This window comes from Lithobates pipiens, unplaced genomic scaffold (genome assembly GCF_037356315.1).
Source record: "Lithobates pipiens isolate NorthernLeopardFrog02 unplaced genomic scaffold, aLitPip1_a1.2 Scaffold_18, whole genome shotgun sequence".
In the NCBI taxonomy this organism is placed as follows: domain Eukaryota; kingdom Metazoa; phylum Chordata; class Amphibia; order Anura; family Ranidae; genus Lithobates; species Lithobates pipiens.
Window position 1 is genome coordinate 498,774,275 of NW_027507758.1, and position 25,884 is coordinate 498,800,158.

The following is a 25,884-nucleotide window of genomic DNA, read 5'->3' on the forward strand; positions in this document are numbered from 1 at the left end:
TTTTTGTGGCTTGTAAATGTCTTCAAAAAAAGAGGAGCGGAACCAACACTCAGTAGCTCCTGATGAACCTAGTTGTAATCCCTAGTGTTGTATCCCCTAAAAGACCAGAGGCTTCCGGGCAATCTGAGCCGATGCGCCTATCTGGTTTTGTGCCTACAGTCGATGCTGCTGCTTCACCGTTTTATCACCAAGGATGAACTGTCCTCAGCCCTAGCCAGGTTAGAGCACAGGATTGCTCGCATGATTGCCTCCATCCCACAGGGTGGCAAGAAGTGTGGCAGATCCCCCCCTCCCCTGAGCCTCCTAGTTTGGAGCAGGAATGGGTCGAGGATGGGGAAGAGCTAAAAGCTCAGGATTCTGTGGAGGGCCTGGCAGATGAGTCTGCTTCTGAGCAATCTGGACAAGAAGATATCCAGTTGGTGTCTGCCTCTGTTGCAGAGGCTTTTTTGATGCAGACTCTTACCAGGATGGTTCGTTCTGCCTTTTAGTTGCCTCTTGCAGATGTTACTTAGCCCCCCTGGTCCTCTTTGGGGTTCCTGAGGCCTCTTCAGACTGTGTGCAGGCTTTCACCTTGCACCCTCTGTTGGAACAGGTGGTGTATCCTGACAGGATTTTTTTTCCTCCTAGGTTTATATTCCATAGATGAAAAGTTTAAGTGGGGCATGCCAGCCGTAGATGCAGCAGTCTCTTCCCTAACCACTTGCCGACCTCTGCACGCCGTTATACGTTGGCACAATGGCGGTGGGCAAATGGGCGTAACTGTAAGTCCCCTTTAGAAGGCGTGGATAGCAGGCGCGCCCGCCATGTACAACGTGACCATACACATGGGATATAGTCGTGTCACGGAGCTGCAGAACAAGGAAGTACCTATGTAAACAAGGCATTTCCCTGTTCTGCCTTGTGTCATGACAGAGATAACAGCTCCCTGTCATCGGGAGCAGTGATCGCTGTCATGTGACTGGAAGCCCATCCTCCCCACAGTTAGAATCACTCCCTAGTGTTTAACCCCTTAGCTGCTAGTGTCCTTTACACAGTAATCAGTTCATTTTTATAGCACTGATCCCTGTATAAATGACAATGGTACCAAAAAAGTGTCCGATGTGTCCGCCATAACGTTGCAGTCCGGATAAAAATCACAGTTCGTCGCCATTACTAATAAAAAATAAATAATAAAAATGCCATAAAACTATCCCCTATTTTGTAGACGCTATATCTTTTGTGTAAACCAATCAATATACGCTTATTGCTTATTTTTTGTTAAAAAAATGTAGAAGAATACATATCTGCCTAAACGGAGGGAAAAAATGTTTATATATTTTTGGGGGATATTATACGAAAAAATATTGCGTTTTTTTTTTTTTTTTTCAAAATTGTTTATTTTTTTGTTTAGAGAGCAAAAAATAACCACAGAGGTGATCAAATACCACCAAAAGAAAGCTCTATTTGTGGGGGAAAAAAGGATGCCAATTTTGTTTGGGTGCAACGTCACATGCTCACGCAATTGTCAGATAAAGCGATGCAGTGCCTAATCGCAAAAAGTGCTCTGGCCAGAAAGGAGATATAATCTTCTGGAGCTGAAGCGGTTAAACAAGAACTTAACTTGTCCGGGGGATAACGCACAGGGCTTGAAAGACCCTGTTGACAATAATTTGGAGTCCTTATTAAAGGCTTCCTTTTCATTGACCAGTTCAGGTATTCAGCCAGCTGTTGCAGCAATTATCATCTGCCGCTCCGTAAAGGATCAGGTCAGATGGCTTGACAGGCCTAACCAGGAGGATGATCCTGCTAAAAATAAGACAGATCTTCCCATAGCGCTTTGATTTGCTTTTGATGCCTTAAAGGATTCAATACAGCAGGTTTCTCGTTTGGCTCTCTTGTCTATACCTGTGCGCAGACTTTTGTGGCTTAAGAACTGGTCAGCCGAGCTTCCTTGTAAGAAGTTATTGGCAGGTTTCCCCTTTCATGGGAAACGTTTTGGTGATGATGATTTGGACAAAAATATCTAAAAGATTTCTGGAGGGAAGAGTTCTCTACTTCCTGTAAAGAGAAGCACCAGGTGTCCCTCTTTTAAAATTCAGGAATTGCTTCCTCAGATGTCTCAGTGCCAAGGCGGTTCCGCCACCTGCAGGACGCTAGAGCCAGGGGCAAGCTGCAGGGCCAGAGAAAGCCCTGGGTCCAAAACTCTTCTAAACCAGACACCAAGCCCTCCTTTTTAACCCTCCACTCTATCAAGTGGGGGGGGGGGGGGGGGAGGCTGCTGCACTTTGAGGACTTTTGGAGAACAGTGGTTCAGGACCTCGACTATATCGCACGGTTACAAGCTGGAATTACGGGGGCTTCCCCCCTCAGAGGTTTCTAAGATCCCTGAGCCAGTATCTACTAATGCAGTTCTTTCGGATGGAGTCTGTCTGCTCAGTTGTAGCCTCGCTCCAGACGATATAAAGGGCGCATATTTACGTGCACTTATCTTTCAGCCTCATCAGAGGTTCCTGCGATTTGTAGTTGAGGAACATCCTTTTCAGTTAGGGCTCTACCCTTCAGGTTTGCCGCACCTTCCCGGGTGTTTACAAAGGTCCTAGCACCAATACTTGTGTCTTTTATAGGCCCAAGGGATCTTGGTGCTTGGGGATCTGGACGACCTCCATCTCGGATCACTCACTACAGGCTCATAGAACATAGTATAACCTGCACAGTGCGGTATTTGGAAAGCTTGGGCTGGGTCATAAATACCAAAAAGTCAGCCTTGAGACCAGCCCAAAGTCTAAACTTTAAGTCTGACCCTAGATATGGTCCAATCAAGGGTCTTTTGCCACTGTAAGGATCTGTGCCTTGAAGGAACAGGTGCGTCAGTTAAGGGGCACCAGACAGCCTCTTCTAGGAAGGATGGTGTCCTCCTTCGAAGCAGTGCCCTATACCCAGTTCCATTCCAGGCCTATACAACAAGACATCTTGTTGGCTTGGAACAGGAGAGGGGACAGGCCCTGGATTATACAATGTTCTTATCTCCTCGGCCATGCTTAAGCCTAAACTGGTGGTTGCAGGATCAGAACCTGGGAAAGGGAAGATCCTTCCTCCAGGTAACTTAGAGAGTACTGACCACAGATGCCAGTCTCTCAGGCTGGGGAGCGACCCTAGAGGGGCTCAGGGGCGTTAGTCCAGAACAGAACCCGCCCAACAACGTCCTGCCATTACGGGCAGTATGTCTGGCCCTACGGCCCTGGACGGTGGAGCTTTAGGCCTGCCCTATCAGGGTTTAGTCCAGCAATGCCACTGCAGTGGCCTATATAAACCACCAAGGCGGTACCAGGAGTCGTTAAGCTCTGAAGGAGGTGAACCACATACTAGCCTGGGCAGAGGGACATGTGCTGATTCTATCGGCAGTCCATATTCTTGGAGTAGAGAACTGGAAGGGAGATTGTCAGCTGCCAGCAGATCTGCCCGGGGGGAATGGTCACTACACCCAGGGGTGTTCAAGGAAATTTGTCAGCGTTGGAGATGGCCAAAGGTCGACCTATTGGCATCCAGGTTCAACAACAAGCTTACAGCAGTTTGTGTCCTGAACAAGGGACCCCCTGGCAATCAGGGCAGATGCTCTAGTAGTTCCATAGAGCCAGTACTCCCTGGTTTAAAGCGGGACTGTACTGAGGAAAAAAATATTAAAAGCCAGCAGCTATAAATACTACAGCTGCTGACTTTTAATAAATGGACACTCACCTGTCCCGGGGTCCAGCGAGGCCGATCGATCGCTCGGCTCTCGGCACTGCCGCCACCATTCTAGGTGAGGGAATCGGGAAGTGAAGCGAATCGGCTTCACTTCCCGGTTCCCTACTGCGCATGCGCGAGTCGCGTAGCGCAATAGGAATTGTCCGCGCTGTCTCTGGGACCCGTGTGTCCCAGCAGACATCGCAGCAGGACAGGAAGAGGCATAGACTCCCACGGGAGTCTATGCCCAGAAGTGGGTGTAAATACCTGTCTTTGACAGGTATCTCCACCCCCCTCCCCCCTGAAAGGTGCCAATTGTGACACCGGAGGGGGGGAGAGTTCCGATCAGCGGAAGTTCCACTTTAGGGTGGAACCCCGCTTTAAGCTTTCCCATCGATCCCTTTCCTTCCACATTTGTTGCGCAGGATTTGGAGAGGGGGGGTTCCAGTCATTCTGGTGGCACCAGCCTGGCCCAGAAAGCCCTGGTTCCCAGAGATTGTGAGATTGGCACAACGGGAAGTGGTTAAAGCGGAGCTCCACCCTAAAGTGGAGCTTCCGCTCATTGGAACCCCCCCCCCCCCCCTCCGGCACCGCAATTGGCACCTTTCAGGGGGGAGGGGGGTACAGGTACCTGTACAGTACAGGTATCTGCACCCACTTCCGGCATAGATATCTGCAGAATATACGCCCCTTTCCGAAGGTCCCCCACTGTCTGCTGGGAAACACACGGATCCCAGAGACAACGGGGACCATCCTTATTGCGCAGCGCAACTCGCGCAGTAGGGAACCGGGAAATGAAGCCGCTGTAGTGTCACAGTTTGCTGCCTATCACAGGATGGTGCGGAAGTGACGTTGTTGCGTACTGCGCATGCGCGATGCGTTCCAAACGCTCGCGCCGTGCGTTCCAACATAGTTTCGGCAATACAGTTCAGCGAAACCATCACATAATGTTACGGAAGTGATGTTACACACAACACAAACACGGGCCACGTTGTTGCGTACTGCGCATGCGCGATGCGTTCCAAACACTTGCGCCGTGCGTTCCAACATAGTTTCGGCAATACAGTTCAGCGAAACCATCACATAATGTTACGGAAGTGAAGTTACACACAACACAAACACTGGGCCGTTCGTTACAACACTAATACTTCCCTTGTTACCTAGTAGGTTTTGCATTGCTGGGACTTGTAGTGCCTATCCTGAGCTACATGCTTCAATGTTCAGTGTCCTCATCCCTATCCCCATGCTTCAATGTTCAGTGTCCTCATCCCTATCCCCGAGCTTCAATGTTCAGTGTCCTCATCCCTATCCCCGAGCTTCAATGTTCAGTGTCCTCATCCTTATCCCCGAGCTTCAATGTTCAGTGTCCTCATCCCTATCCCCCTGCTTCAATGTTCAGTGTCCTCATCCTTATCCCCGAGCTTCAATGTTCAGTGTCCATCCTTATCCCTGTGCTTCAATGTTCAGTGTCCTCATCCCTATCCGCAAGCTTCAATGTTCAGTGTCCTCATCCCTATCCCCCTGCTTCAATGTTCAGTGTCCTCATCCCTATCCCCGAGCTTCAATGTTCAGTGTCCTCATCCTTATCCCCCTGCTTCAATGTTCAGGGTCCTCATCCTTATCCCCGAGCTTCAATGTTCAGTGTCCTCATCCCTATCCCCCTGCTTCAATGTTCAGTGTCCTCATCCCTATCCGCGAGCTTCAATGTTCAGTGTCCTCATCCTTATCCCCCTGCTTCGATGAGGACACTGAACATCGAAGCATGGGGATAAGGATGAGGACACTGAACATTGAAGCTTGCGGATAGGGATGAGGACACTGAACATTGAAGCACAGGGATAAGGATGGACACTGAACATTGAAGCTCGGGGATAGGGATGGGGACACTGAACATTGAAGCAGGGGGATAGGGATGAGGACACTGAACATTGAAGCTCGGGGATAAGGATGAGGACACTGAACATTGAAGCAGGGGGATAGGGATGAGGACACTGAACATTGAAGCTCGGGGATAGGGATGAGGACACTGAACATTGAAGCTCGGGGATAGGGATGAGGACACTGAACATTGAAGCTCGGGGATAGGGATGAGGACACTGAACATTGAAGCATGGGGATAGGGATGAGGACACTGAGCATTGAAGCATGTAGCTCAGGATAGGCACTACAAGTCCCAGCAATGCAAAACCTACTAGGTAACAAGGGAAGTATTAGTGTTGTAACGAACGGCCCAGTGTTTGTGTTGTGTGTAACTTCACTTCCGTAACATTATGTGATGGTTTCGCTGAACTGTATTGCCGAAACTATGTTGGAACGCACGGCGCAAGTGTTTGGAACGCATCGCGCATGCGCAGTACGCAACAACGTGGCCCGTGTTTGTGTTGTGTGTAACATCACTTCCTTAACATTATGTGATGGTTTCGCTGAACTGTATTGCCGAAACTATGTTGGAACGCACGGCGCGAGCGTTTGGAACGCATCGCGCATGCGCAGTACGCACCAACGTCACTTCCGCACCATCCTGTGATAGGCAGCAAACTGTGACACTACACCGCAAGGCTCCACTTCCTGATTCCCATACCCAAGATGGCGGCAGCACCCGAGAGACTATCGAGAGATCGGCTTCGGGTGCCGACATCGCGGGCGCGCTGTGCGGGTAAGTGTCCTTATTTTAAAAGTCAGCAGCTGCAGTATTTGTAGCAGCTGGCTTTAAAAAAAGAAAAAGAAAAAGGGTGGAACTCCTGCTTTAAACCTACCTGTAAAGTGCAGGATACAGGTCACACGTAGTGTGGTAGGGTTTTAGTGGTATGACCAAGGGACGTGTCTAAAATCTTTCAGTGTTCAGTCACCTTGAAGGTCTGTGTCCTGTACTGTGTTGCAACATATGTAATTTACAGTTTCTCTTTTTTATTTATTTTTTTCTGGAGATTAGGGCACAAGTTTGTTTCCGGAAGTTGGTAATTGATTGGGAATATCCCTGCCTTCATCTTAATGTCTTCCGTTAAATAAAAGTAATGCAGCAGAAGTTGAAATATAGGTTTAGTCATCTACATTCACTTTATACAGGTGGATTTTGGGGCCTCTTGACACAGGAAGATGCTGATCCCAGTCAACTTTACAAACCATAAAACACACATGTATAATCTCTTCTTTGTGTTGCATGTTAGGATTTGCTGTGAGTATTTTTTGTCAGTAATTGAGGGTGGATTACCGTAGGTGTTGAAAACACAAGGCTGTGTTTAAATACAGAGCGTTAGCTCTATGCCATCAAGCTACGTGCACTGATGGAACTCTCTGACTTCAGTATTCATTTTGCCTAGAGAGCTGTCATTTTTTGTCTACAAGTTCCCAGCTATCATCACTATGGCTTCTGGCATTGCAGTTATTTCTTTCACACCCATTCTTTGCAGTCCTGTTACTGATGAACTCTTTACCAATGTTATACCAGTGAGATCATGGGAAACTGTGCTTGTCCGCATTAGAGCTTATGTAATAATATATCTGTAAGAGTATGGATATAGTCATGCTGTCACTATTTCTTCCTAAATCAACTGCTCCTGAACTGTTAAAAGTATTGGTGCTCATTCTGTTTAATTTACAATGTTATTGCCATCAATCTGCTTAAATTAGCACCTTTCCTTATCTCAGAATGTGTGTTTACATTCACACAATGTGGATTTGATACCTCTATTTGAAAACAATAACTTTTTTGAATAGGCTCCTATAGTACGAGCGTGACACAAAGATGCTTGTGTTGTCTGAGATTAATGCACTGTTCAGACTTTCCCAATGCCAGCCTAAAAACACTTGTTTGTGGTTCTATGGTTTTCCCCAATCTTGCCATAATCAGCTGTGTTAAGTGATGGTTCATGTCTGATGTGACTTTTAAAAGTCGAAATGGGGCTGTCACGGTTTGCTTTCTTCTGTGAAAGGCTAGTTGCCAGTACTTTAAGTCACTTGTTGCAAGCTTGCAGCAGTTGTACATCATATAGGGGCAGGTTCACATTTCATGGGAGAGCTAGGTAAGAAAAGTGCAGCTCTCTGCAAAGGCACACAAATAACAGTGGTTTTCTGTGTGTGCTGTTCACCTACGTGGCAAAGCGGTGCGGGAAAAATACATATGCATTTTTCTGCATAGCTCCACAGGTCTCTGTGCAACCCTGCGTTTTTATGAACAGCTGGGCTGCCATGCATAGATATGAATAGAACGTCACTTTGTGACATTCCTTTGTGTTTTTTTTTTTTTTAGGAAAAAAGGGGGAAGAGAGAACAGTGAGATGTAAAAACGCAAGGCATTGTTCCCTGGCTACAAACACTACTTGCAGAGAAAAACTGAACTTTTTTTTTTTCTCTGTGGGTATTGTAAACTGCCTTAAAATGTAAATGTATATTTTTGTGTGTATGTGTGTGTATATATATATATATATATATATATATGTGTGTGTGTGTGTGTGTGTGTATGTATGTATGTATAATATATATAATATATATATATATATATGTATATGTGTGTATATATGTAATACACACACACACACACACACACACACACACACACACACACACACACACACACACACACACACCCTCACAAAAGTGAGTACACCCCTCACATTTTTGTAAATATTTTATCTTTTAATGTGACAGCACTGAAGAAATTACACTTTGCTACAATGTAAAGTAGAGACAGTACAGCTTGTATAACAGTGAAAATTTGCTGTCCCCTCAAAATAATTCAACACACAGCCATTAATGTCTAAACCTCTGGTAACAAAAGTGAGTACATCCCTAAGTGAAAATGTCCAGATTGGGCCCAATTAGCCATATTCCCTCCCAGTGTCATGTGACTCGTTAGTGTTACAAGGTCTTGGGTGTGAATGGGGAGCAGGTGTGTTAAATTTGGTGTTATCGCTCTCACTCTCTCATACTGGTCACTGGATGTTCAACATGCCACCTCATGGCAAAGAACTCTGAGGATCTGAAAAAAAAATGTGTTTTATATAAAGTTGGCCTAGGCTATAAGAAGATTGGCAAGACCCTGAAACTGAGCTGCAGCAAGGTGGCCAAGACCATACAGTGGTTTAACGGGACACCAGGGAGGAAAAATAGCTCGATTTGGACATTTTCACTAAGTGGTGTACTCTTTTGTTGCCAGTGGTGTTTAGACATTAATAGCTGTATGTTGAGTTATAATATTTTGAGGGGACAGCAAATTTACACTGTTATAAAAGCTGTACACTCGATACTTTCCATTGTAGCAAAGTGTCATTTCTTCAGTGTTGTCACATGAAGATTTAATAAGATATACTTATTAAAATGTGAGGGGTATGCTCACTTTTGTGAGATACTGTGCGTGTATTGTATTTTTTACCTACAGGTAAGGCTTACCTGTTGGTAAAATAATATCTCTAAACCTGTACGGTTTAGGAGCTATTCCCTTTAAACGCAGCTGCTGGCGCATACTCTCTGAATGCCCGGCTGAAGGTCCAGCAGACGTTGCCGGGCCCTGCAGGGAAGAAGACTCCCGCATGGGAGTGACGTCATCATGGCTCCGGCCACTCACAGCACTGCAGCCACAAACCCAGAAGAAACGCTGAGGGAAAGATATCGGCTCCCTTGGCGTGGACTGAGCTGCAATACGAGGAGCCTTGATCTAAGGTATTTCATAATGAGCTAGTATGCAGTGCATACTAGCTCATTATGCCTTTGCCTTGCAGAGTTTTTTTTTTTTTTTTTTTCCTTAGATACATACAACCACTTTAAGTGTCCTGCAAACATTTTTTTTGCCTCTGCATATACCAAACTTGGTTATTAAATTCTAATACTGTTTACTCTGTCAAGTGATGTTTTGTTTTTAATACATATATTTCTCTAGCTGTAGGCTAGAGGCATCTGTGCCGGGGCATGTATTTCAAAATCATTTTTCTGTTTTTAAGGATACATTAAATAGTAATGTGATTGTTTAACTCACATCTGCCCTGTGGGAAGAGATTGTGTTCCAGGTTTGAACTCGGAAAGAACGCCAGTTCCTTTTCTGCTGCTGCGTAGAGTATGTTTAGCAATGCTGCACACGTTGGAAACATTGATCTGCTCTAAATGACATACCTCATTTTTTTTCAAAGACTGATAAGTTGTATTCATACCTAAACTGCATGTCTACATTTGAATATCCTGAATCTGCATTCTTAGAAATGCAGATTATCTTTATCTTTATCTTATCTTTTATTATCTGCTTATATTTTGCCTTTTGTGATCTCTCCTCTTCAACGTGTGTGTGTGTGTGTGTGTGTGTGTATGTGTATATATATATATATATATATATATATATATATATATATATATATATATATATATATATATATATATATAAAATTTGTTTTACTTGCCTTATTTTGGACCCAGTTTCATTGCAGATTGTGGCTAATGGGAGTGAGCGGCAGGGTGCTACACATTTTTGCCCAAAAAAATGGCACCCTGCCCCAGTACTTCTGCGCTGATGCAAGCCGCGGGCTGGCTCTTGGGAGGAGTTATGCATAGATCAAAATGCTCTAATGGGTGGATGTCAGACTAATGGAGTGGGTGTTTCAGGGGCGACTTCATTTGTTTGCAGACCACCCTAGGTAATGCCCACATAGGAGGCTGATTGAAAGTATTTAAATGTAATGAATAAAAGTGACGGGCCAGAGGCAGTTAGGCTGAGGAGGAAAGTGCTTGACAATTCTGTAAATTCTACAGCCAGGAAGGGTTTGTGATCACTTTGTGGTGCTAAAAGATAGGGGAGTGGGTGCTCTCTGGTGGTTAGAGGGTGGTGGGACTGGCTCGCTCTGCCCACTGCGCAGCCCAGCTCCCAGCATGCCACAGACCACCACCAGCCAGGGGTTAAGGGACCACTCCTGTATAGCACTTGGGCCTCATTTGACCAGCTCTTCCGAAAGCCTTTGCTAATGGCAGGGGAAAAAAAAACGGCTTAAAAAAACATAGCCGTGTTTTGCAAACGTTAAGGAGTTTATTCATTACATTGGCCAAAATATTAATTCTGGCCATTGGAATGAATGCTCAAGCACTAAACGCTCCTAGCATTCAGTTTCATTTACATGCATTTAGGAATGTTCAGCCTTTTTCTGTCCGAACACACTGAACGCTCTGGTGTTGTTTTTTTTTTGGAGTTTATTTTTATTTTATTTTTTTGCTACCTCTAAACGCTCTTCTTCTAATGCACCTCTAAGCAGTTCTGCAAAGAAGAGTGGGCAAATATTGTAAAGTCTCGTTGTACAAACTTAGTAGAGACATATACCAACAGACTATGGGTGCACCGAATGGAAATGTTGGTGCCGAAACTGAAAATGCACTTTGTCTAAAACCGAAAATGACCATTTTTTAACATGTTATGTTTTTATATAGAATTGTGTTGTAGTCCACTTTTAATTAATATCAATTTAAATTAATATGAATTTGTTGGCTATTACTGGCACCTTTTTAGTGCAAGAAAAGCTCAAGAAAAATGCAGTCTGACAATCGCTTGTATCACGTCTGCAATCTCTTACTTAAACACATTGCTAATAGTATTGGCCAAATTTCTATTCAGTGTACCTAGTAGTAGACATGATACAGGAGATCAATGCAGCCTCATCAGTGCCCATGAGATGCAGCCCACCAGTGCCTGGTAGCAAGATCTCACGCGGTGTCACAGAGCTGAATCTGAATCGCCGGGCAGCTGCTGTAACAATGTCCTGCCTCCTATGGCACAATTCCTGGCATTGGATCAGTGTGCTGTCTAGCACAAGAACCGGTCTAGGAGGCAGGACATTGTTACAGTGATGCCTGGCGATTCAATCCAATTCCGTGACACAGTTGAGATCACACTACCAGGCACTGGTGAAGCTGCATTGATCCTGGGGGGGGGGGGGGGGGGGGAGGACAGGGGTGCGCCAGAATGACATGTGGGGCACCCCGCCCTGTTTTCGGCTTCATTATCTTCATTTTTTTCTTTTGCCCACCTGCCGAAAACGCCATTTTCAGACAATATTTCGGTGCACCACTACAACAGACTAAATGTTTTAATTATAGGAAAAGGTGGTTCAATAAAATACTGACACGAGGGAGTGATCCTTTTTCCAACTTGGTGAGTCTGTTTTTAAAGTTTTATTTTGTTTCTGACATGTTGTTGGTGTTCTGTCTTTCACTTGGATGTCATAAGTTTCCCTGAGTAAATACAGCCAGATTAAACAAAAACTGTGTCCGTCTTTATTTCAGGCTGCAAAGCAACAACATGTGATTATTTTAAGGGGGTGATACTTTTCTATGCCCACTGTGGCTGTTTTTAAACCTAGTGTGCTGACGTTGCTTCCAGTTGCTGTACGCCCCTCTTCCCCCGTACTGGCATGTTTCATCATTACGACTTCTTCCAAGGGTGGAGCCACACAGGCAGGCTGGTCTTTATAAGACACCATCTTTGCATTACACTTATATGCCTAAACTGAACTCTAGATGCCCTTGCAGCAGAATTTTGCAGTTTGTAAGGAGAGCTCTTATATGCAAATGATCAGCTCACTTTACTCTCCTAGAGCGTGAAGTACTTGATGCCTTATTTTGATCTAGCTCTGTGATCTCTTTATAAGGTAACATTTCACTGAACCTCAAATGGTGTCGCATAACATATGTAGAATGATAAAAATGTTTTGTCAGTTTCCTTTAATACTACACAGTAATTGAGACAATAATGTCCCTTGATAGTTTGGCTTACTTTGTGGCCCCTGAATTTAACAAGTGGGCCACCGCAGTGTTTAAAGATCAGGTCTATTTGTTTATTAGAGAATAGAGACTTTATTAATGTTCTACTTGAATGCGATGTGTGCCCAATCATTTAAATCTTATATTAAACTGGTTGATGTAATGTTAAATCAGGGCTCGACAAAACCCGGGCGCCAGGTCGCATTGGCGACTAGAAATAGCGACCTCGCGCCTGGGGCAGCACAGCTGGGGGCAGGGCTTGACAAATTTGCTTGGAATCTAGGAGCCAGCTTAAAAAGTTAGGAGCCAGGTCGGTAACGGCGATCCGGACCTGTCCCTGGCCTGACATGGAGACGAGTGAGGGAAAGATAGCGCCGCAGCCCCCCCCCCCCCCCCCTTTTTTTTCCTTAATTAAAATAAATTTTTTTTTTTTTTAGTTTTTACAAAAAAAAAATATATATATATATATATATATATATATATATATATATATATATATATATATATATATATATATATAATTAAATTAATAATATATATAATATAATGAGAAGCCCTTTACCAGCCACCACACTCACCGTGTCACACTTCCTTCTCTTCACTTTGGGAAGGAAATGGGCGGGCAGTGAAAAACAGGCAGGGGAGCTTCACTCCATTAGGAATTAGCATTATTGGAATAGGGTGTAATATCTACATCCACCACAAGATGGCGCCAGACTACCGAAAGATTTTAGAAGGCCGCAAAGCCGCGGCCTCAATTACTGGCCGGCGCAGCCCGATGCAATTGCGCGGCGGAGTTCGGGGTCCAAATGGAGATGGGATACCCCAGCAGCGTTGCCCCAGTCGCCAGGACACGAATTCTAGGCGCAAATGCGACCAGGCGCCCGGGGTTTGTCGAGCCCTGGCTGGGGGTATCCTGTCTCTGTGGACCCCCCCAGCGTGATCGCGTCGGGCCGTTCCGCCGGCGGCAGAAAATTTAGGCCGCGGCTTTGAGGCCTTCTGCGGTCCTATGATTCCTTATGGAATCTGGCGCCCTCTTGTGGTCGCTGTTGGTATGACAAACCAGCAATGCTAATTTCCTCTGCAAAGTTTCCTCTGCCTGTTTTATATTACCTGCCTCTTCTTCCCGTTATTTAGAACCCCCTAAATATTATATATATTTTTTATTCTAACACCCTAGAGAATAAAATGGTGGTTGTTGCAATACTGTCTGTCACACCGTATTTGTGCAGCGGAATTATAAGCGCACTTTTGTTGGGAAAAATAATTTAGTTAATAAAAAAATAAGACAACAGTAAAGTTAGCCCAATTATTTTTTATATTGTGAAAGATAATGTTACGCCGAGTAAATTGATACCCAACATGTCACGCTTCAAAATTGCACCCGCTCATGGAATGGCGACAAACTTTTACCCTTTAAAATCTCCATAGGCGACGTTTAAAAATTCTACAGGTTGCACGTTTTGAGTTACAGAGGAGGTCTGGGGCTAGAATTATTGCTCTCGCTCTACCGATCACGGCGCTACCTCCTATGTGTGGTTCGAACACCGATTTTATATGCGAGCAGGACAGGGCGCGTTTAAAAATTATTATTTTTTCTGCTTATTTTAACTTTTTTTTTTTTCCACTGTTCTTTTAAAAAAAATGTTGTGTCACTTTTATTCTTATTACAAGGAATGTAAAAATCCCTTGTAATAGAAAAAGCATGACAGGTCCTCTTAAATATGAGATCTGGGGTCAGAGAGACCTCGGATCTCATATTTACACTAAAATGCAATTGAAAAAAAAATTGTCATTTGAAAAAAATAAATAAAATGTCCCTCTAAGAGCTATGGGCAATGACTTGGAGACGGGGGGGGCGGCGACGGCGCTGCTATCTTCCGTTCACTCGTCTCCATGTCAGGCCAGGGACGGCGATCCGGACCTGGCTCCTAACTTTTTAAGCTGGCTCCTAGATTCCAAGCAAATTTGTCAACCCCTGTGTTAAATGTTGTGTTCAGTCATTGGCGTGTGCCTGGACACACCCTAATCACCTTGTGTGGCCCAGATCCCCCCTGTTTTAGACCTCTGTTTCACCAAAGCCCCTTAATGGGACTCCTAAAAAAAAATTGTAAAAAAAATATATATAATAAGAATAAAAACCGACACCAATCTCTGCCCTACTTGCACTGTCCATTGTTTTACAGACACTGAAAATATATACATGCACACACGTTTGAGTTTTGGGGTGCACACCCTTATGCAATAGGATGGGCACACCTTTGTGTTCAATATTTTTAGGTCTGCAGCTTTCTTTTAAATCAGTTGCAATTCTTTTGTGAAGGTCTTTCTTTGGGCAGCATAGGGTTGCATTACCCTGTCGTATATGTTAGTGGATACTATTGTTGACTTTGCCCAAGCAAAAATGTGCTTTACTATTGTCCCCTTCAAGAAGCTGGTCCTGAGCAAAGATTTGCAGTCGCTGCTGGAGTGAGTGTATGTGGACATGAACTGGCTGCAAAGAGCATGGAGGAGATCGGCATCTCTGAGATGCAATTATTTGTATCTACAGATATATTACCAGAATATCAGTGTACATAACAAGCAGTAATAATGCACAAAGTAATTTGATGGTATTGAACTTCAAGGAACTATGTATGTACAATATCCTACTTTGCTAGTTAAGCAAGTTATGTTCAGTTTGTTATAACCAACCCAGATGAATACAGCAAGAAGGAAAAAAGAAACCCTAAGGCACCTCTCACACAGAAAGCCTGCTCGGATTTGTTTGTCCGTTTTTCAGACGGATCCGAGTGGGGGATCCATTGACTCCTATGGGGAGACGGATGTCAGCGGAGATGTGTCCGCTGAAACCCGCCGGTCATCCGAACCGCTAAAATCAGACATATGACGATACGTTCGCCATCCGTCTTATCGGATCTCTCCATAGGAATCGGCAGCGCTCTGACAGGCCCCTCTCCGCTCAATGAGAAGAGACTGAACTGCCATCTGCCGGCTCATCGGAGATCAATGGAGAGATCTCCTGCTGAGCTGGCAGATTCTGGTGAGCGGATCAGAGTGTGAATGATGCCTTAAAGTGGTTGTAAACCCTTTACAACTACTTTATCCTACAGGTAAGCCTAGATTAAGGCTTACCTGTACTTGAAATATCTCCCAGACCTGCACGGTCTAGGAGATATTTGCAAATCGCCGTACGGCGATTTCTTATGCGCACAAGTTAGCAAGGGCACGCTGTGCAGTTTCTAGCTCGGGCCATGCCGTTAAAGGCGGCTCCCACGTGCATGCGCTGGAGTGACGTTGCGCGACTCAGGCCAGTCACAGAGCTGGAGTTCATGGCCCTGGAAGGAAGAGGGGTTGAAGAATGGACGCTCGCTACTGTGGTGGAAGACGGAGACATTGTGGGCTTTTCCTGCGGGTAAGCGTAACATAATGGGCTACTATGCGATGCATAGTAGCCCATTATGCTTTACCTTTGCAGGGAAACAAAGAGGAAGTAACACCCTTCAGGGTTTACTTCCTCTTTAAAGCCCCACTCTAGACTGGGTAAATGCAAGGGTAAATTTAACAAATAGGAACCTGATACCATTAGGCCCACAGTCACATACGCATAGCAGGTGAATCGAGGCATGTTTGTAGTAGTATTCTTATCTGAGATTTTCCATTTTGTTTCAGGAACCTGCTCCCCGTGGGACACGTCTGTATAGAGGATGGGGAAAAGCCAATAGTACTGCTGCCTTACATGAACTGGGGCAATCTGAAACTCTTCCTGAGACAGTGCAAGTTGGTGGAAGCCAATAACCCACAGGTAAGATATGGGGCTTAGGACAAACTAGTTTACGGTGACTTGTTTTGTTTGTTTTCTCCAGTTTGTAAAGTATTCTTGCTTAATTTTCAAAAACAACCTCCAATTGACGCAGTATGCATCTTACTTCCTGCTTTTTAAAGCCATTGCTTCATAAAAATACACCTGAGAACAGAAATGCAAGTGAGTCAGTTTTCTGTGCGTGGAATAAAATTGCATTTTTTTTATTTATTTTGTCTAGATGTGAAGCTTCATGATTTCTGCTGTCATAAGGGATCATTTTAGATTTCATACTGTGGAAAACAAGGTGTTTTTAGCACTTTGATATCACTACATGATCCATGTAGGAATATACTGGTAGAACCAGGTTTCTAGTGCATGTTCCCTCCTGCATCTGATATTTGAGATTCCAGTGAGCTTCCTGACAAGAGGCACAGTTGAGGACTAATTTACTAGAGAACTTAAAGTTTGCCATAACAATTGTTTCCAGATCTCATGGATTGGGCGTGTGAATATGTTTGTAATGCAATCTAACCATCTTTAAGGCTGGGTTCACACTATTGCAATGTCAGACATTGCATGTAATTTGCAGCTCACATGCGGTGTCTGTGCAATGAAAATTCAGCCAGATTCAGATTGTATGGTGCAGGACCCTTTTTTTTTTGGTCCGCACTCAAATCAGAATGTATGGGTGTTTACACCTATGCGGTCTGATTCCTGCACCATTTGACAGTACACACTGTTATCTGTGAACCAATCTGGGAGTGTCATTAACTTTGTATTGACGCTGCGGTCTCTCGTAGTGTGAACTGCCTGTGGGAGACATGCAATGCCGGAACCTGCACTAGAATCATGCTTGTTCCCACATCGCATATGTGTGAACCCAGCCTTCAGCTTAATGATTTAAGCCGTTCATCTTTTCTAACTAATTGGCATTGCAAAATTGCATTTTGCTGCAAATCTACAGATTTACTTAGCCTGGAACATCATACTATTCCTTTACATAGACATGTCTGCTGTTTCTGTTAAGAATTATTGGATAGCCTTTCTCTGGAACATGAAACCCATGCCTTAAGTGTGCTTGTTTTATGAAGGCTCGTCTTTTACAAGGACTTCCTAAGGAAGCCCAGCAAGCCCTATGTTATACAGAAAACCCAGGCACTTGGTCATGTATTAGTAACTAGCAGCATGTCTGAGCAGGAATTTGTAGTGTAAAGAACTCTCTCTGGAGCCTAAACCTTTTTACACCCTGTGGGCCTTCTTTTTTATTTGTATTACCGATTTTCCCAGATTATGAAACTCTGAACGTCATGAAACCATTCCGAAAGCTTTATTCTCCTTTTTTTTTTTAAAGTAAGCGCTTGGCTAGAACAGAGATGGTTGCCTTGCATTAGATGCAAAATAATAATGCCTTGTGTGTTTCCTTTTGAGAGCTCAGCATTGCAATCTTGAAATGTTCTCTTGGCATTATACAAGACTCTTTTTTTCCTAAAGATGGTGGCAATCTGGCCAGTGTTAAAAAGTGGGAGCTGGGGGCACCCTCATTAAAATGGCCAGAGGGCCAAAGTAATCGCTGCCATACAGAGACAAGATTGTGTAAATCTTTGGTGTGGTAATTTTAACGCTTCATGTATACGTTATTCTATGGATGCTTTTTTTCTCCTACTGGACTTTATCTGCAGCAGAAAAAGCGGCATAAAGCTGCATTTTTGCATGCATATTTATGCACATTCATGCATCTGTCCTTGATGCACTCTATTGGCCAGAATGCTGGCCATTAAAATGCATTAACCTGGGAACATGCCTAGCGTTAATGCATGTTTTAGGTGCTTTTGAGCATTTATGCACAAGATGTGATAAAACCGAAATATCTTGAAAGACAGCTCATTAGTTGAATTAACCTAAAAATTAAAGAAGACCTATGTCAAGTGTATCAGTTGGACTATTTAAAATATTTCTGCCTCAGTACTCTGGGTAAATTTTTTGTCAGATTGCTGTTTGACATCTGTTCACTCTAGTTTGTTCTTGGCTCAAGTACACATAAAAGCTTTCGGGAAGGTCAGTGTTGGTGCTTTCTGTTAATGCCAATTAGACAATTCTTAGCAGATAGCTTGGAATAGATCCATTCTGTTGATGTTTAAGTGCAGGGTTTTGATTACTTTCAGTGCTGAGTACACACACCTGTATGTACCATACAGCATTCTTTAGTTTCTGTATTTGAATCAAATGAATACAAGTTCTGTTCCGGGGCCTTGTTCATATCTGAAATTTGTGTGTCAACATACCCCCCAACTCCTTTATAAGTGCTATATGTGCTCTGATATCACTATGTTTCCATAGTAGTGTTTCTGCCTGTATGCATTTAGATGAAGTGCTGTCTGAGGTTATTTCAGTTTATATCCTAAATGTTGCCCACAGTTTTACTAATCTCACAGTATACCCCTCATTGAAAATTTACACATGCTCTACTGGGGTCCAATTGGGAAATTGTCTTCTCCCAGATGGCCACAAAAACACTACTTAATATGCCGCCTTTTAAGTGTGTGATCCCAGAAGGCAGTTTTGCGCTAATATGCTGCACCCTGCACCATGGCTCAGACAGGCATGTGAGGATGCTTCTCCCACAGCTCCTTGTCCTGATCGGTTACCGATCCTCCCCAGGACACATACCATTGTTAGACCGGGTCACACAGCTGGCTGCTGCACCCGTTCCCGCCGTGGAACCACCGCCGGCCCTCTGCACTCAAGGGATGACGTGCAAAGGAAAGACTGAGACTGGTCTCGGAGCGTCAAGATGGTACCACCACGGTCACTCTACGGGGAACACTACGCGGATTGGATAAGATTAAGTATGCCGGCCTGAAGTCTGCCAAGTCTCAGTGCAATCGGGGTAAGGAGGAACCCTGTGACATGCTATATTTATGCTAGAAAATGTCGGGGGCCCCGGGGGTAGAGCAGGTGGAGGTCTCAGAGGGTGCTCACTATCAAGAATCCGGGGAACGGGCTGGCAGCCATCATGCTAGATGATCATGGGACCAAGCATGCAGACCTGTTGACGCATCAGTCACTCGAAGAGGAGAAAGAAAACCAAGAGCAATCTACACTTACTGACATCCTCAGGCAGTTAATATTTGCACTGCTTCTGTGAACACACTTAGACTAATTTGGGGGCTTGAAGGAAGAAGTGTATTACTGCAACAAGACCTGCCAGGAATTTGGGAGAGAACTACAATGATGGAGAGTTGTGTTGGTGATCTCGAAGATCAGCTGCCCTTGGCCCTCGACACACAATCCGCATACGAGCTGGCGAAAGTAGGGTAGCAGATATGGAGAACTGTCTCTGCCGAAATAACGTGCATATATTGGTTCTTCTGGAGCGTGCTGGGGGAAGAGATCCCACTTTTTTTGTAGAGAACTGGCTTGTGGAGCTGTTCGGCAAAGATGCATTTCCCCCTTTTGCGGTGGGTACCGGGTGCCAGCTCATCCTCCCAGATCTATGCTAGCAAAACTGCATTATAGTGACCAGGATGCTGTTGCGCTAAGCGTGGGACTGCACCAACATCCTGTTTAATGGTACCAGAGTGTCTTTTTAGCCTGATATCTCAGAGAAGGTGCAGAAACACAGAGCCACATTCAATGATGATAAAATGCTCTATCCTGCGAAGCTCTGGGTTACAGTGAAAGGCCAGGGGCAGTTCTTTGAATCGGCCAAGGAGGTCTTTGCCTGGCTTGACTGAAATTAGCAGGCTCTTCATCAATGCTGAGATGAAGATGAGGGTGATTGATCTCTATAATTTCCGTTTCCTGTCTGGTAATCTGTTATGATTCCACTGTGTAAAGTGTTTTATTTTTTTGTTTTTTTTTAGTACTCGTTGCCTACCACAACTGTTTTGTTTTAACTTCAGCTGTCAGCAGTCGTACAAAGCATTGAAAGGTTATTTACAACTGAAATATAGATTTTTATTTAGCGCTTTTTTAATGTAAAATGTGTAAATACGTGTTAATATATATGTGTAAAAATATTCACTAACAAAGCAAGCAAAGTTTTAATTGTTTATAAAATAGACATGAACAAAAAAAAGCTGTAAAATAATAATTAAATGGAGGATAATAGCGACTTAATTGAGGCTGATTAGAGTAAATGAAGTGTTGTTAAGGGGTTAAACAGAGGAACGTTTGTTCATCCCTTTGATCTGCAGATGAAGAAATATACAAAAAGAAACAATGTTTTTATTTGTGTTTTAGGGCTGAGCAATGTTGTTAATAAACATTGCCGGCTGCTTTTTTTTTTTATTTTTTTTTTTTTTTTTTATTATTTTTTTTTTTTTGACAGTTCCAATTACTAGACTTTTTTAACACTGGGGAGACCCACTGACAGCTCAAAGAACTGAGCCTGAAAGTATCAGTTTCAGGTATCGGTGCATTTGCAAGAGTACCGATACTTGTGCAAATACTCGGTATCGGCACCGATACTAGTATCAGTGCAACCCTAGTTAGGGGTGACACCAATGTGTCATTACGCTACCTTGCATTGCTGTTTTATGCCTGCAATAGAAGTTTTGTGCCCACCAGAGTTAATAAAAGTGGTATCCCCTGGGCGCTTCACATACCACTGGGTTACATCCATACCTGTACCCTTTCTTTATTACAGAACTACAACTTTCCATGTGTGTGCAAGACAAGTTGGGGCAAAATTTTTATTAATTTTTTTAAAGTCAGCAGCTGCAAACACTGTAGCTGCTGAATTTTAAGGACACCTGCCTGTCCAGGGAGCCCACGATGTCTCCCCCCCGAGTCCTATCCATCCATTGGCTCGGGTGCAGGTGCCACCATTGTAACTGGCAGTGGAGTCTTTACCGCCGGTTTTCTACTGCACATAAGCGACCCACGAGGCACTTTCTGAATGGCCCATCTTCTGGGGGACACACAGCTCCCAGAAGGCAGCGGGGTGAAGGAGGAAATGCCGTGGGCTGTGGCAGAGTTAGAACGGAATTACACTCAGTACTTCACATAAGGTAAGTAAAAAGAAAAAAAATCATTATCCAAAAACGAGTGGTGGAGGGGTGGTCATTCCTTTAAGAACAAGTTGTAAAATAAGATGGAACTTCACTTTAATTCTGTATTTCTAGTGTCCTTATCCATGGACCCAAAATCTTTCTTGGTATACTGGAAGAATATGATTGGGAAAGGTACAGTAGAGAGGCCAAAACCAGACTCCTATTCCAGGCACAAATTTAATTGTGGTGCACTGGAAGTTTGAAGACCCTCCTACAGTGAAGGAATGGGTTGGGAACATAGGCAATATGTTAATGGATAAATTCATATACGAACACAGGGGGTGTACACTTAAATATGAAAGAATGTGGGCTCCTTGGTTGGCTGTCCCTTGACTTGCCCCATTGAATCTGGTCATGGACCCTCCTGTTCAGACTTCATGCTGGGTAAGGGGGTCCGCTCCACAGTGGTAACGGCTATGCCACTGCATAATGGCAGGTCTGGTCAATGACTGGAGGGTACCAGTCTAAAGGACATAATGTGTCTATTACAATTGTTTCTGTGTAAACGGCGGACTCATCAGACGGATATGTGTACAACGAGTTATGTACCGTTTTGTTATGTGTGGCAATGTAAGGTGTTGAAAACAATAATCAATAGCTTAGACAAAAAACTGGTGAAAGTGCTAATAATTTCTGACACCATAAATACATAAAGTCCAGGATGTAAAAATCACAAAAAATTGCTTAGTGTTCAAAATAAAGTGATGTTCAAACTTGATGAACAAAATCTGAAAGACTTCTGGATACAATCTTCCTGATATTTGACAATCATCATAAGGGTTAAACTTCCACCACCGGTCACACAGTCTACTCACCAGAAAGTAGTGACTCTCATTACAGGAGTCAAACACGCTTGTATGGGAAATGCCAGTTGAAATCTCACAACCACGGCTTGAGCCAAATAATGTGCGGTTAAAGTGGTTGTAAACCCTTACAACACACTTTGACCTACAGGTAAGCCTAGATTAAGGCTTACCTGTAGGTCCAAGAAATATCTCCTAAACCTACACGGTTTAGGAGATATTTGTCGATAGACAGGCACCGCTGTCTAGGGCGCATGCACCGTAGACAGCGGCGCGCAGGCGCACTGAGCGCGGCACCCATTAACATGCCGCGCGTGGCGGCTCCCCTGCGCATGTGCGGCAGTGACATCATCACGGCTTTGCCGAATGACAGCGGCGGAGCAGCGAGACCCACCCAGAAGATGGATGCGCCGGACTACACTGGACAGCGGTGACTTCGCTGGCTACTGTGTCAGGTAAGTGACACATAATGGGCTACTATGCGATGCATAGTAGTCCATTATGCTTTACCTTTGCAGGGAATGAGAGGAAGTAAACCCATTAGGGTTTACTTCCTCTTTAAAAGTGCTGTGACCTGCTGGGGGGCTGGATGGGCTTGTTTGCAAAACCCTCAGTGCGGGATTGGTCATTCAACCATCAAAGCCATAAATTGGAAAAAGAAATGGTATGTTCCCGTGGTGAAGTATGTTGAATACAAAAAAAAATTTAAAACATAATAAAAACCGATTGAAAGTGTCACGTTCAGTATACCCTACTGGTTTCGTCAGTACGCCAGTTTGTCAGGGTCGACCCCTGATGACGTCAGAGTGTACTGGTGAAGCCAGTAAGGTATGCTGAGCGTGACACGTTACTTCTGCCCTCACCACACAGCTGAACCCCAGTGGCGTTTGTATCTGTAAAGAATGTCAGCATGATTGTATGCGTTTTTTTCACTGTTTTTATTACGTTTTAAATACATTTTTGATATTTGACATACTTCACTACAGGAACATTCCATTTCTTTTTCCCAATTCATGACATTGATGGTTGAATGACCAATCTCGCACTGAGGGTTTTGCAAACATGTCCATCCAGCACCCCGGCAGGCAGGGCACAGCTCTTTTAACCGCACATTATTTGGATCAAGCCGTTGTCGTGAGATTTCAACTGACATTTTCCATACAAGCGTGTTTGACTCCTGTAATGAGTCACTACATTCTGGTGAGTAGACTGTGTGACTGGTGATGGTGGTAGAAGTTTAACCCTTATGACCATTGCCGAATATCAGGAAGATTGTATCCAGAAGTCTTTCAGGTTTTATTCATCAAGTTTGAACATCACTTTATTTTGAACACTCTACAATTTTTGGTGCTTTTTACATCCTGGACTTTATGTATTTATGGTGTCCGAAATTATTAGCACTTTCACCAGTTTTTTGTCTAAGCTATTGATTGATTTTTGTACTTTACAGAGAGCGCAGTTTAAACTAATTTTAGTTTTTTCTGCTCTCATATAAATTTCAGTTTTATTTCCATTTGCGCTGGTTGGTGGTAATTTTTATTTCCATTTATTTTAATGTAAGGTGTTGAATCTTTAATAAAATTATTTTATTTTTGTATTTTATATTTTTAAAACAAATATTCTGCACCCTGCAGTGTCGACTTTTATATTATTCATGTATTTTTACAGTGTAGAGGGTATACCAGCATACAAATGTATTCCTTCTTCAAATGACTGCTTTACATAGCCCTTCAAAAGAAGAATGACCCATATCTGTCTAGTCTATAATCTATTTACCACAAAGAATTCTAAGGGACCCCAGTCTCTATGTACACAGACACCTTTTAGGTTCCTTTCATGCAAGAAGTTTATGAAATGGGTGAATTGCTGCATTCATTATTCATTAAAGTGGTGGTAAACCCTCCTTGATAAGTTTTCCCAAATGTAGTCATTAATAAGTACTGTACACATTGCTCTGTATGGATTGATCCTAACCTGCTCCGTTTGCTTGTAACCTGACAGGTTCCTTTTCATGACGTCAGTGCTACATGCACATATTCCACCTCATTAACGGCGCTCTCATTGTGCCGTCAGTCCATTCATAAATGTGCATTTTCTTTCTCTGCGGCACGGTTCCGAGATTCCACGACCTTACAGTGTCATTCAGTTCCCGAAACCCCATGTGGCTAGCAACATCACAGGGTGTAAACATTAGCACATTACAAAGCACCCCAGGGCAAGAAGATCTGCTGCATTGTATAGTCATTTTACAGGGTTAAAAAAGCCATACACAGTTAACAAGTGCTGAAATTCGTCCACTTGTCTGTGCCTGGATAAGCAGAACATGGTTGCTGTAGCAATCTCGAGTGAAAACGAGGCTTGGCTGCAAAATAACTGAGCATGTGCAAAATAACGGCGAACAGGAAGGGCAAATGGGCATACAGGTACAGCCCCTTTAAAAATCCGCATTGTGGGTGTGCACACGTGCCCACAAGTCCCACGTACTCTATAAACAAAGCATTTCCCTGTTCTGCCTTGCGACATGACAGATCACTGCTCCCGGTCATCGGAAGCAGTGATCGCTGTCATGTGAGTAGTAGCCCATCCCCCCCCCCCCCCACAGTTAGAATCACTCCCTAGGACATACTTAACCCCTTGATCGCCCCCATAGTGTTTAACACCTTCCCTGTCAGTGTCATTTACACAGTAATCAGTGCACGATAAAAATCACAGATTGCCGCCATTACTAATAAAAATAAAAAAGTAGCATACTAAGCTCATTTTGTGTTACCTTAGATCGAAGCCCCCGCAGCGGTCCTCGTTCCCCACTCTGGCTGTCGATATCACTCCCGTAGTTACTACCGGGTATCGCAGGCTTTGGCACTGTGATTGACATCACTCCTGCACATCCCAAGCAGACGGTAACGGCACAGTCTAACTGAAGCAACGGCACATACGTTGCTTCAGTGCACCTGTGCCGATTACATCAGCACATGCAAATACAGGGGAGATCTCCTAAACCATTTAGGTTTAGAAGATATTAGTCGACTAAAATAGTGTTAATAAATGAAAATATTTTCATTGGCGAAATTTACACTGACTCCAGATTTTTGCTAGTGTCTTTAAGAGGTGGACTTTTATGCTCTGGGGAGGTATTTTATTTCTTTTTTGGCCATTAATTTTTTCTCTGAAACTACTATCAAGAGCTGATTGCTTACGGCTCTGGGATTTTCAGACATTTCTGGATCGGTGCTCCATGATGTATACCTTTACCTGGAGCCCATTGTGTGGGGCCAGCCTTTAAACTTCACTTTAGGCACTGGATCCTTCTTTTAGGCTCTCACCTTGACACGTAGTACAAAGTGTGTAGTTAGCCGCAGGGTACTATACAAGTCCAGGATAGTGGTCCACCCCTGTGGATCCAAATTAAGAAGACCGCTTCAGGGGTATGCCCACAGTGACAGATGAAGGCTGGACCTCTAGTATACTCAGCATCGTGGATAGGGCAAGACAGGGTTTCCCTGATAATTGGCACTGGTTCCTAGCTTGTATTTTATTTTTTGCACAGTGCGTAGGTCACTATGCCGTTTTATAGGCAAAGAATTTGGAAGTTATTCATTTTATTGTGGTAAACCCCCGTCCCCTGTTTCTTTTGCTGCTTACATTTATTGGTTACCTTTCTGGTGGCCTTTATATCTGTTAGACATGTTTTGAGTTGGTAGCTTCCTTGTAAAGAGCCCTTTCTTTTGCACAAGAACAAGGTGTGTTTTGAGATCACAACCTACCTTTTTAAAGTGGTCTTTTCTGTCTA

The 25,884-nt window shown here is 43.8% G+C and overlaps 1 protein-coding gene across 2 annotated transcripts in view; it reads left to right on the forward strand.

The window, feature by feature from the left end:
- Positions 1-25,884, forward strand: part of RYK (receptor like tyrosine kinase) — a 242,654-nt gene that overhangs the window by 179,631 nt on the left and 37,139 nt on the right. For both annotated transcript variants that reach the window (XM_077488654.1, XM_077488655.1), the window contains exon 11: positions 16,105-16,237. In XM_077488654.1, coding sequence (XP_077344780.1) covers positions 16,105-16,237 — 133 coding nt within the window. The remainder of the gene's footprint in view (positions 1-16,104; positions 16,238-25,884) is intronic.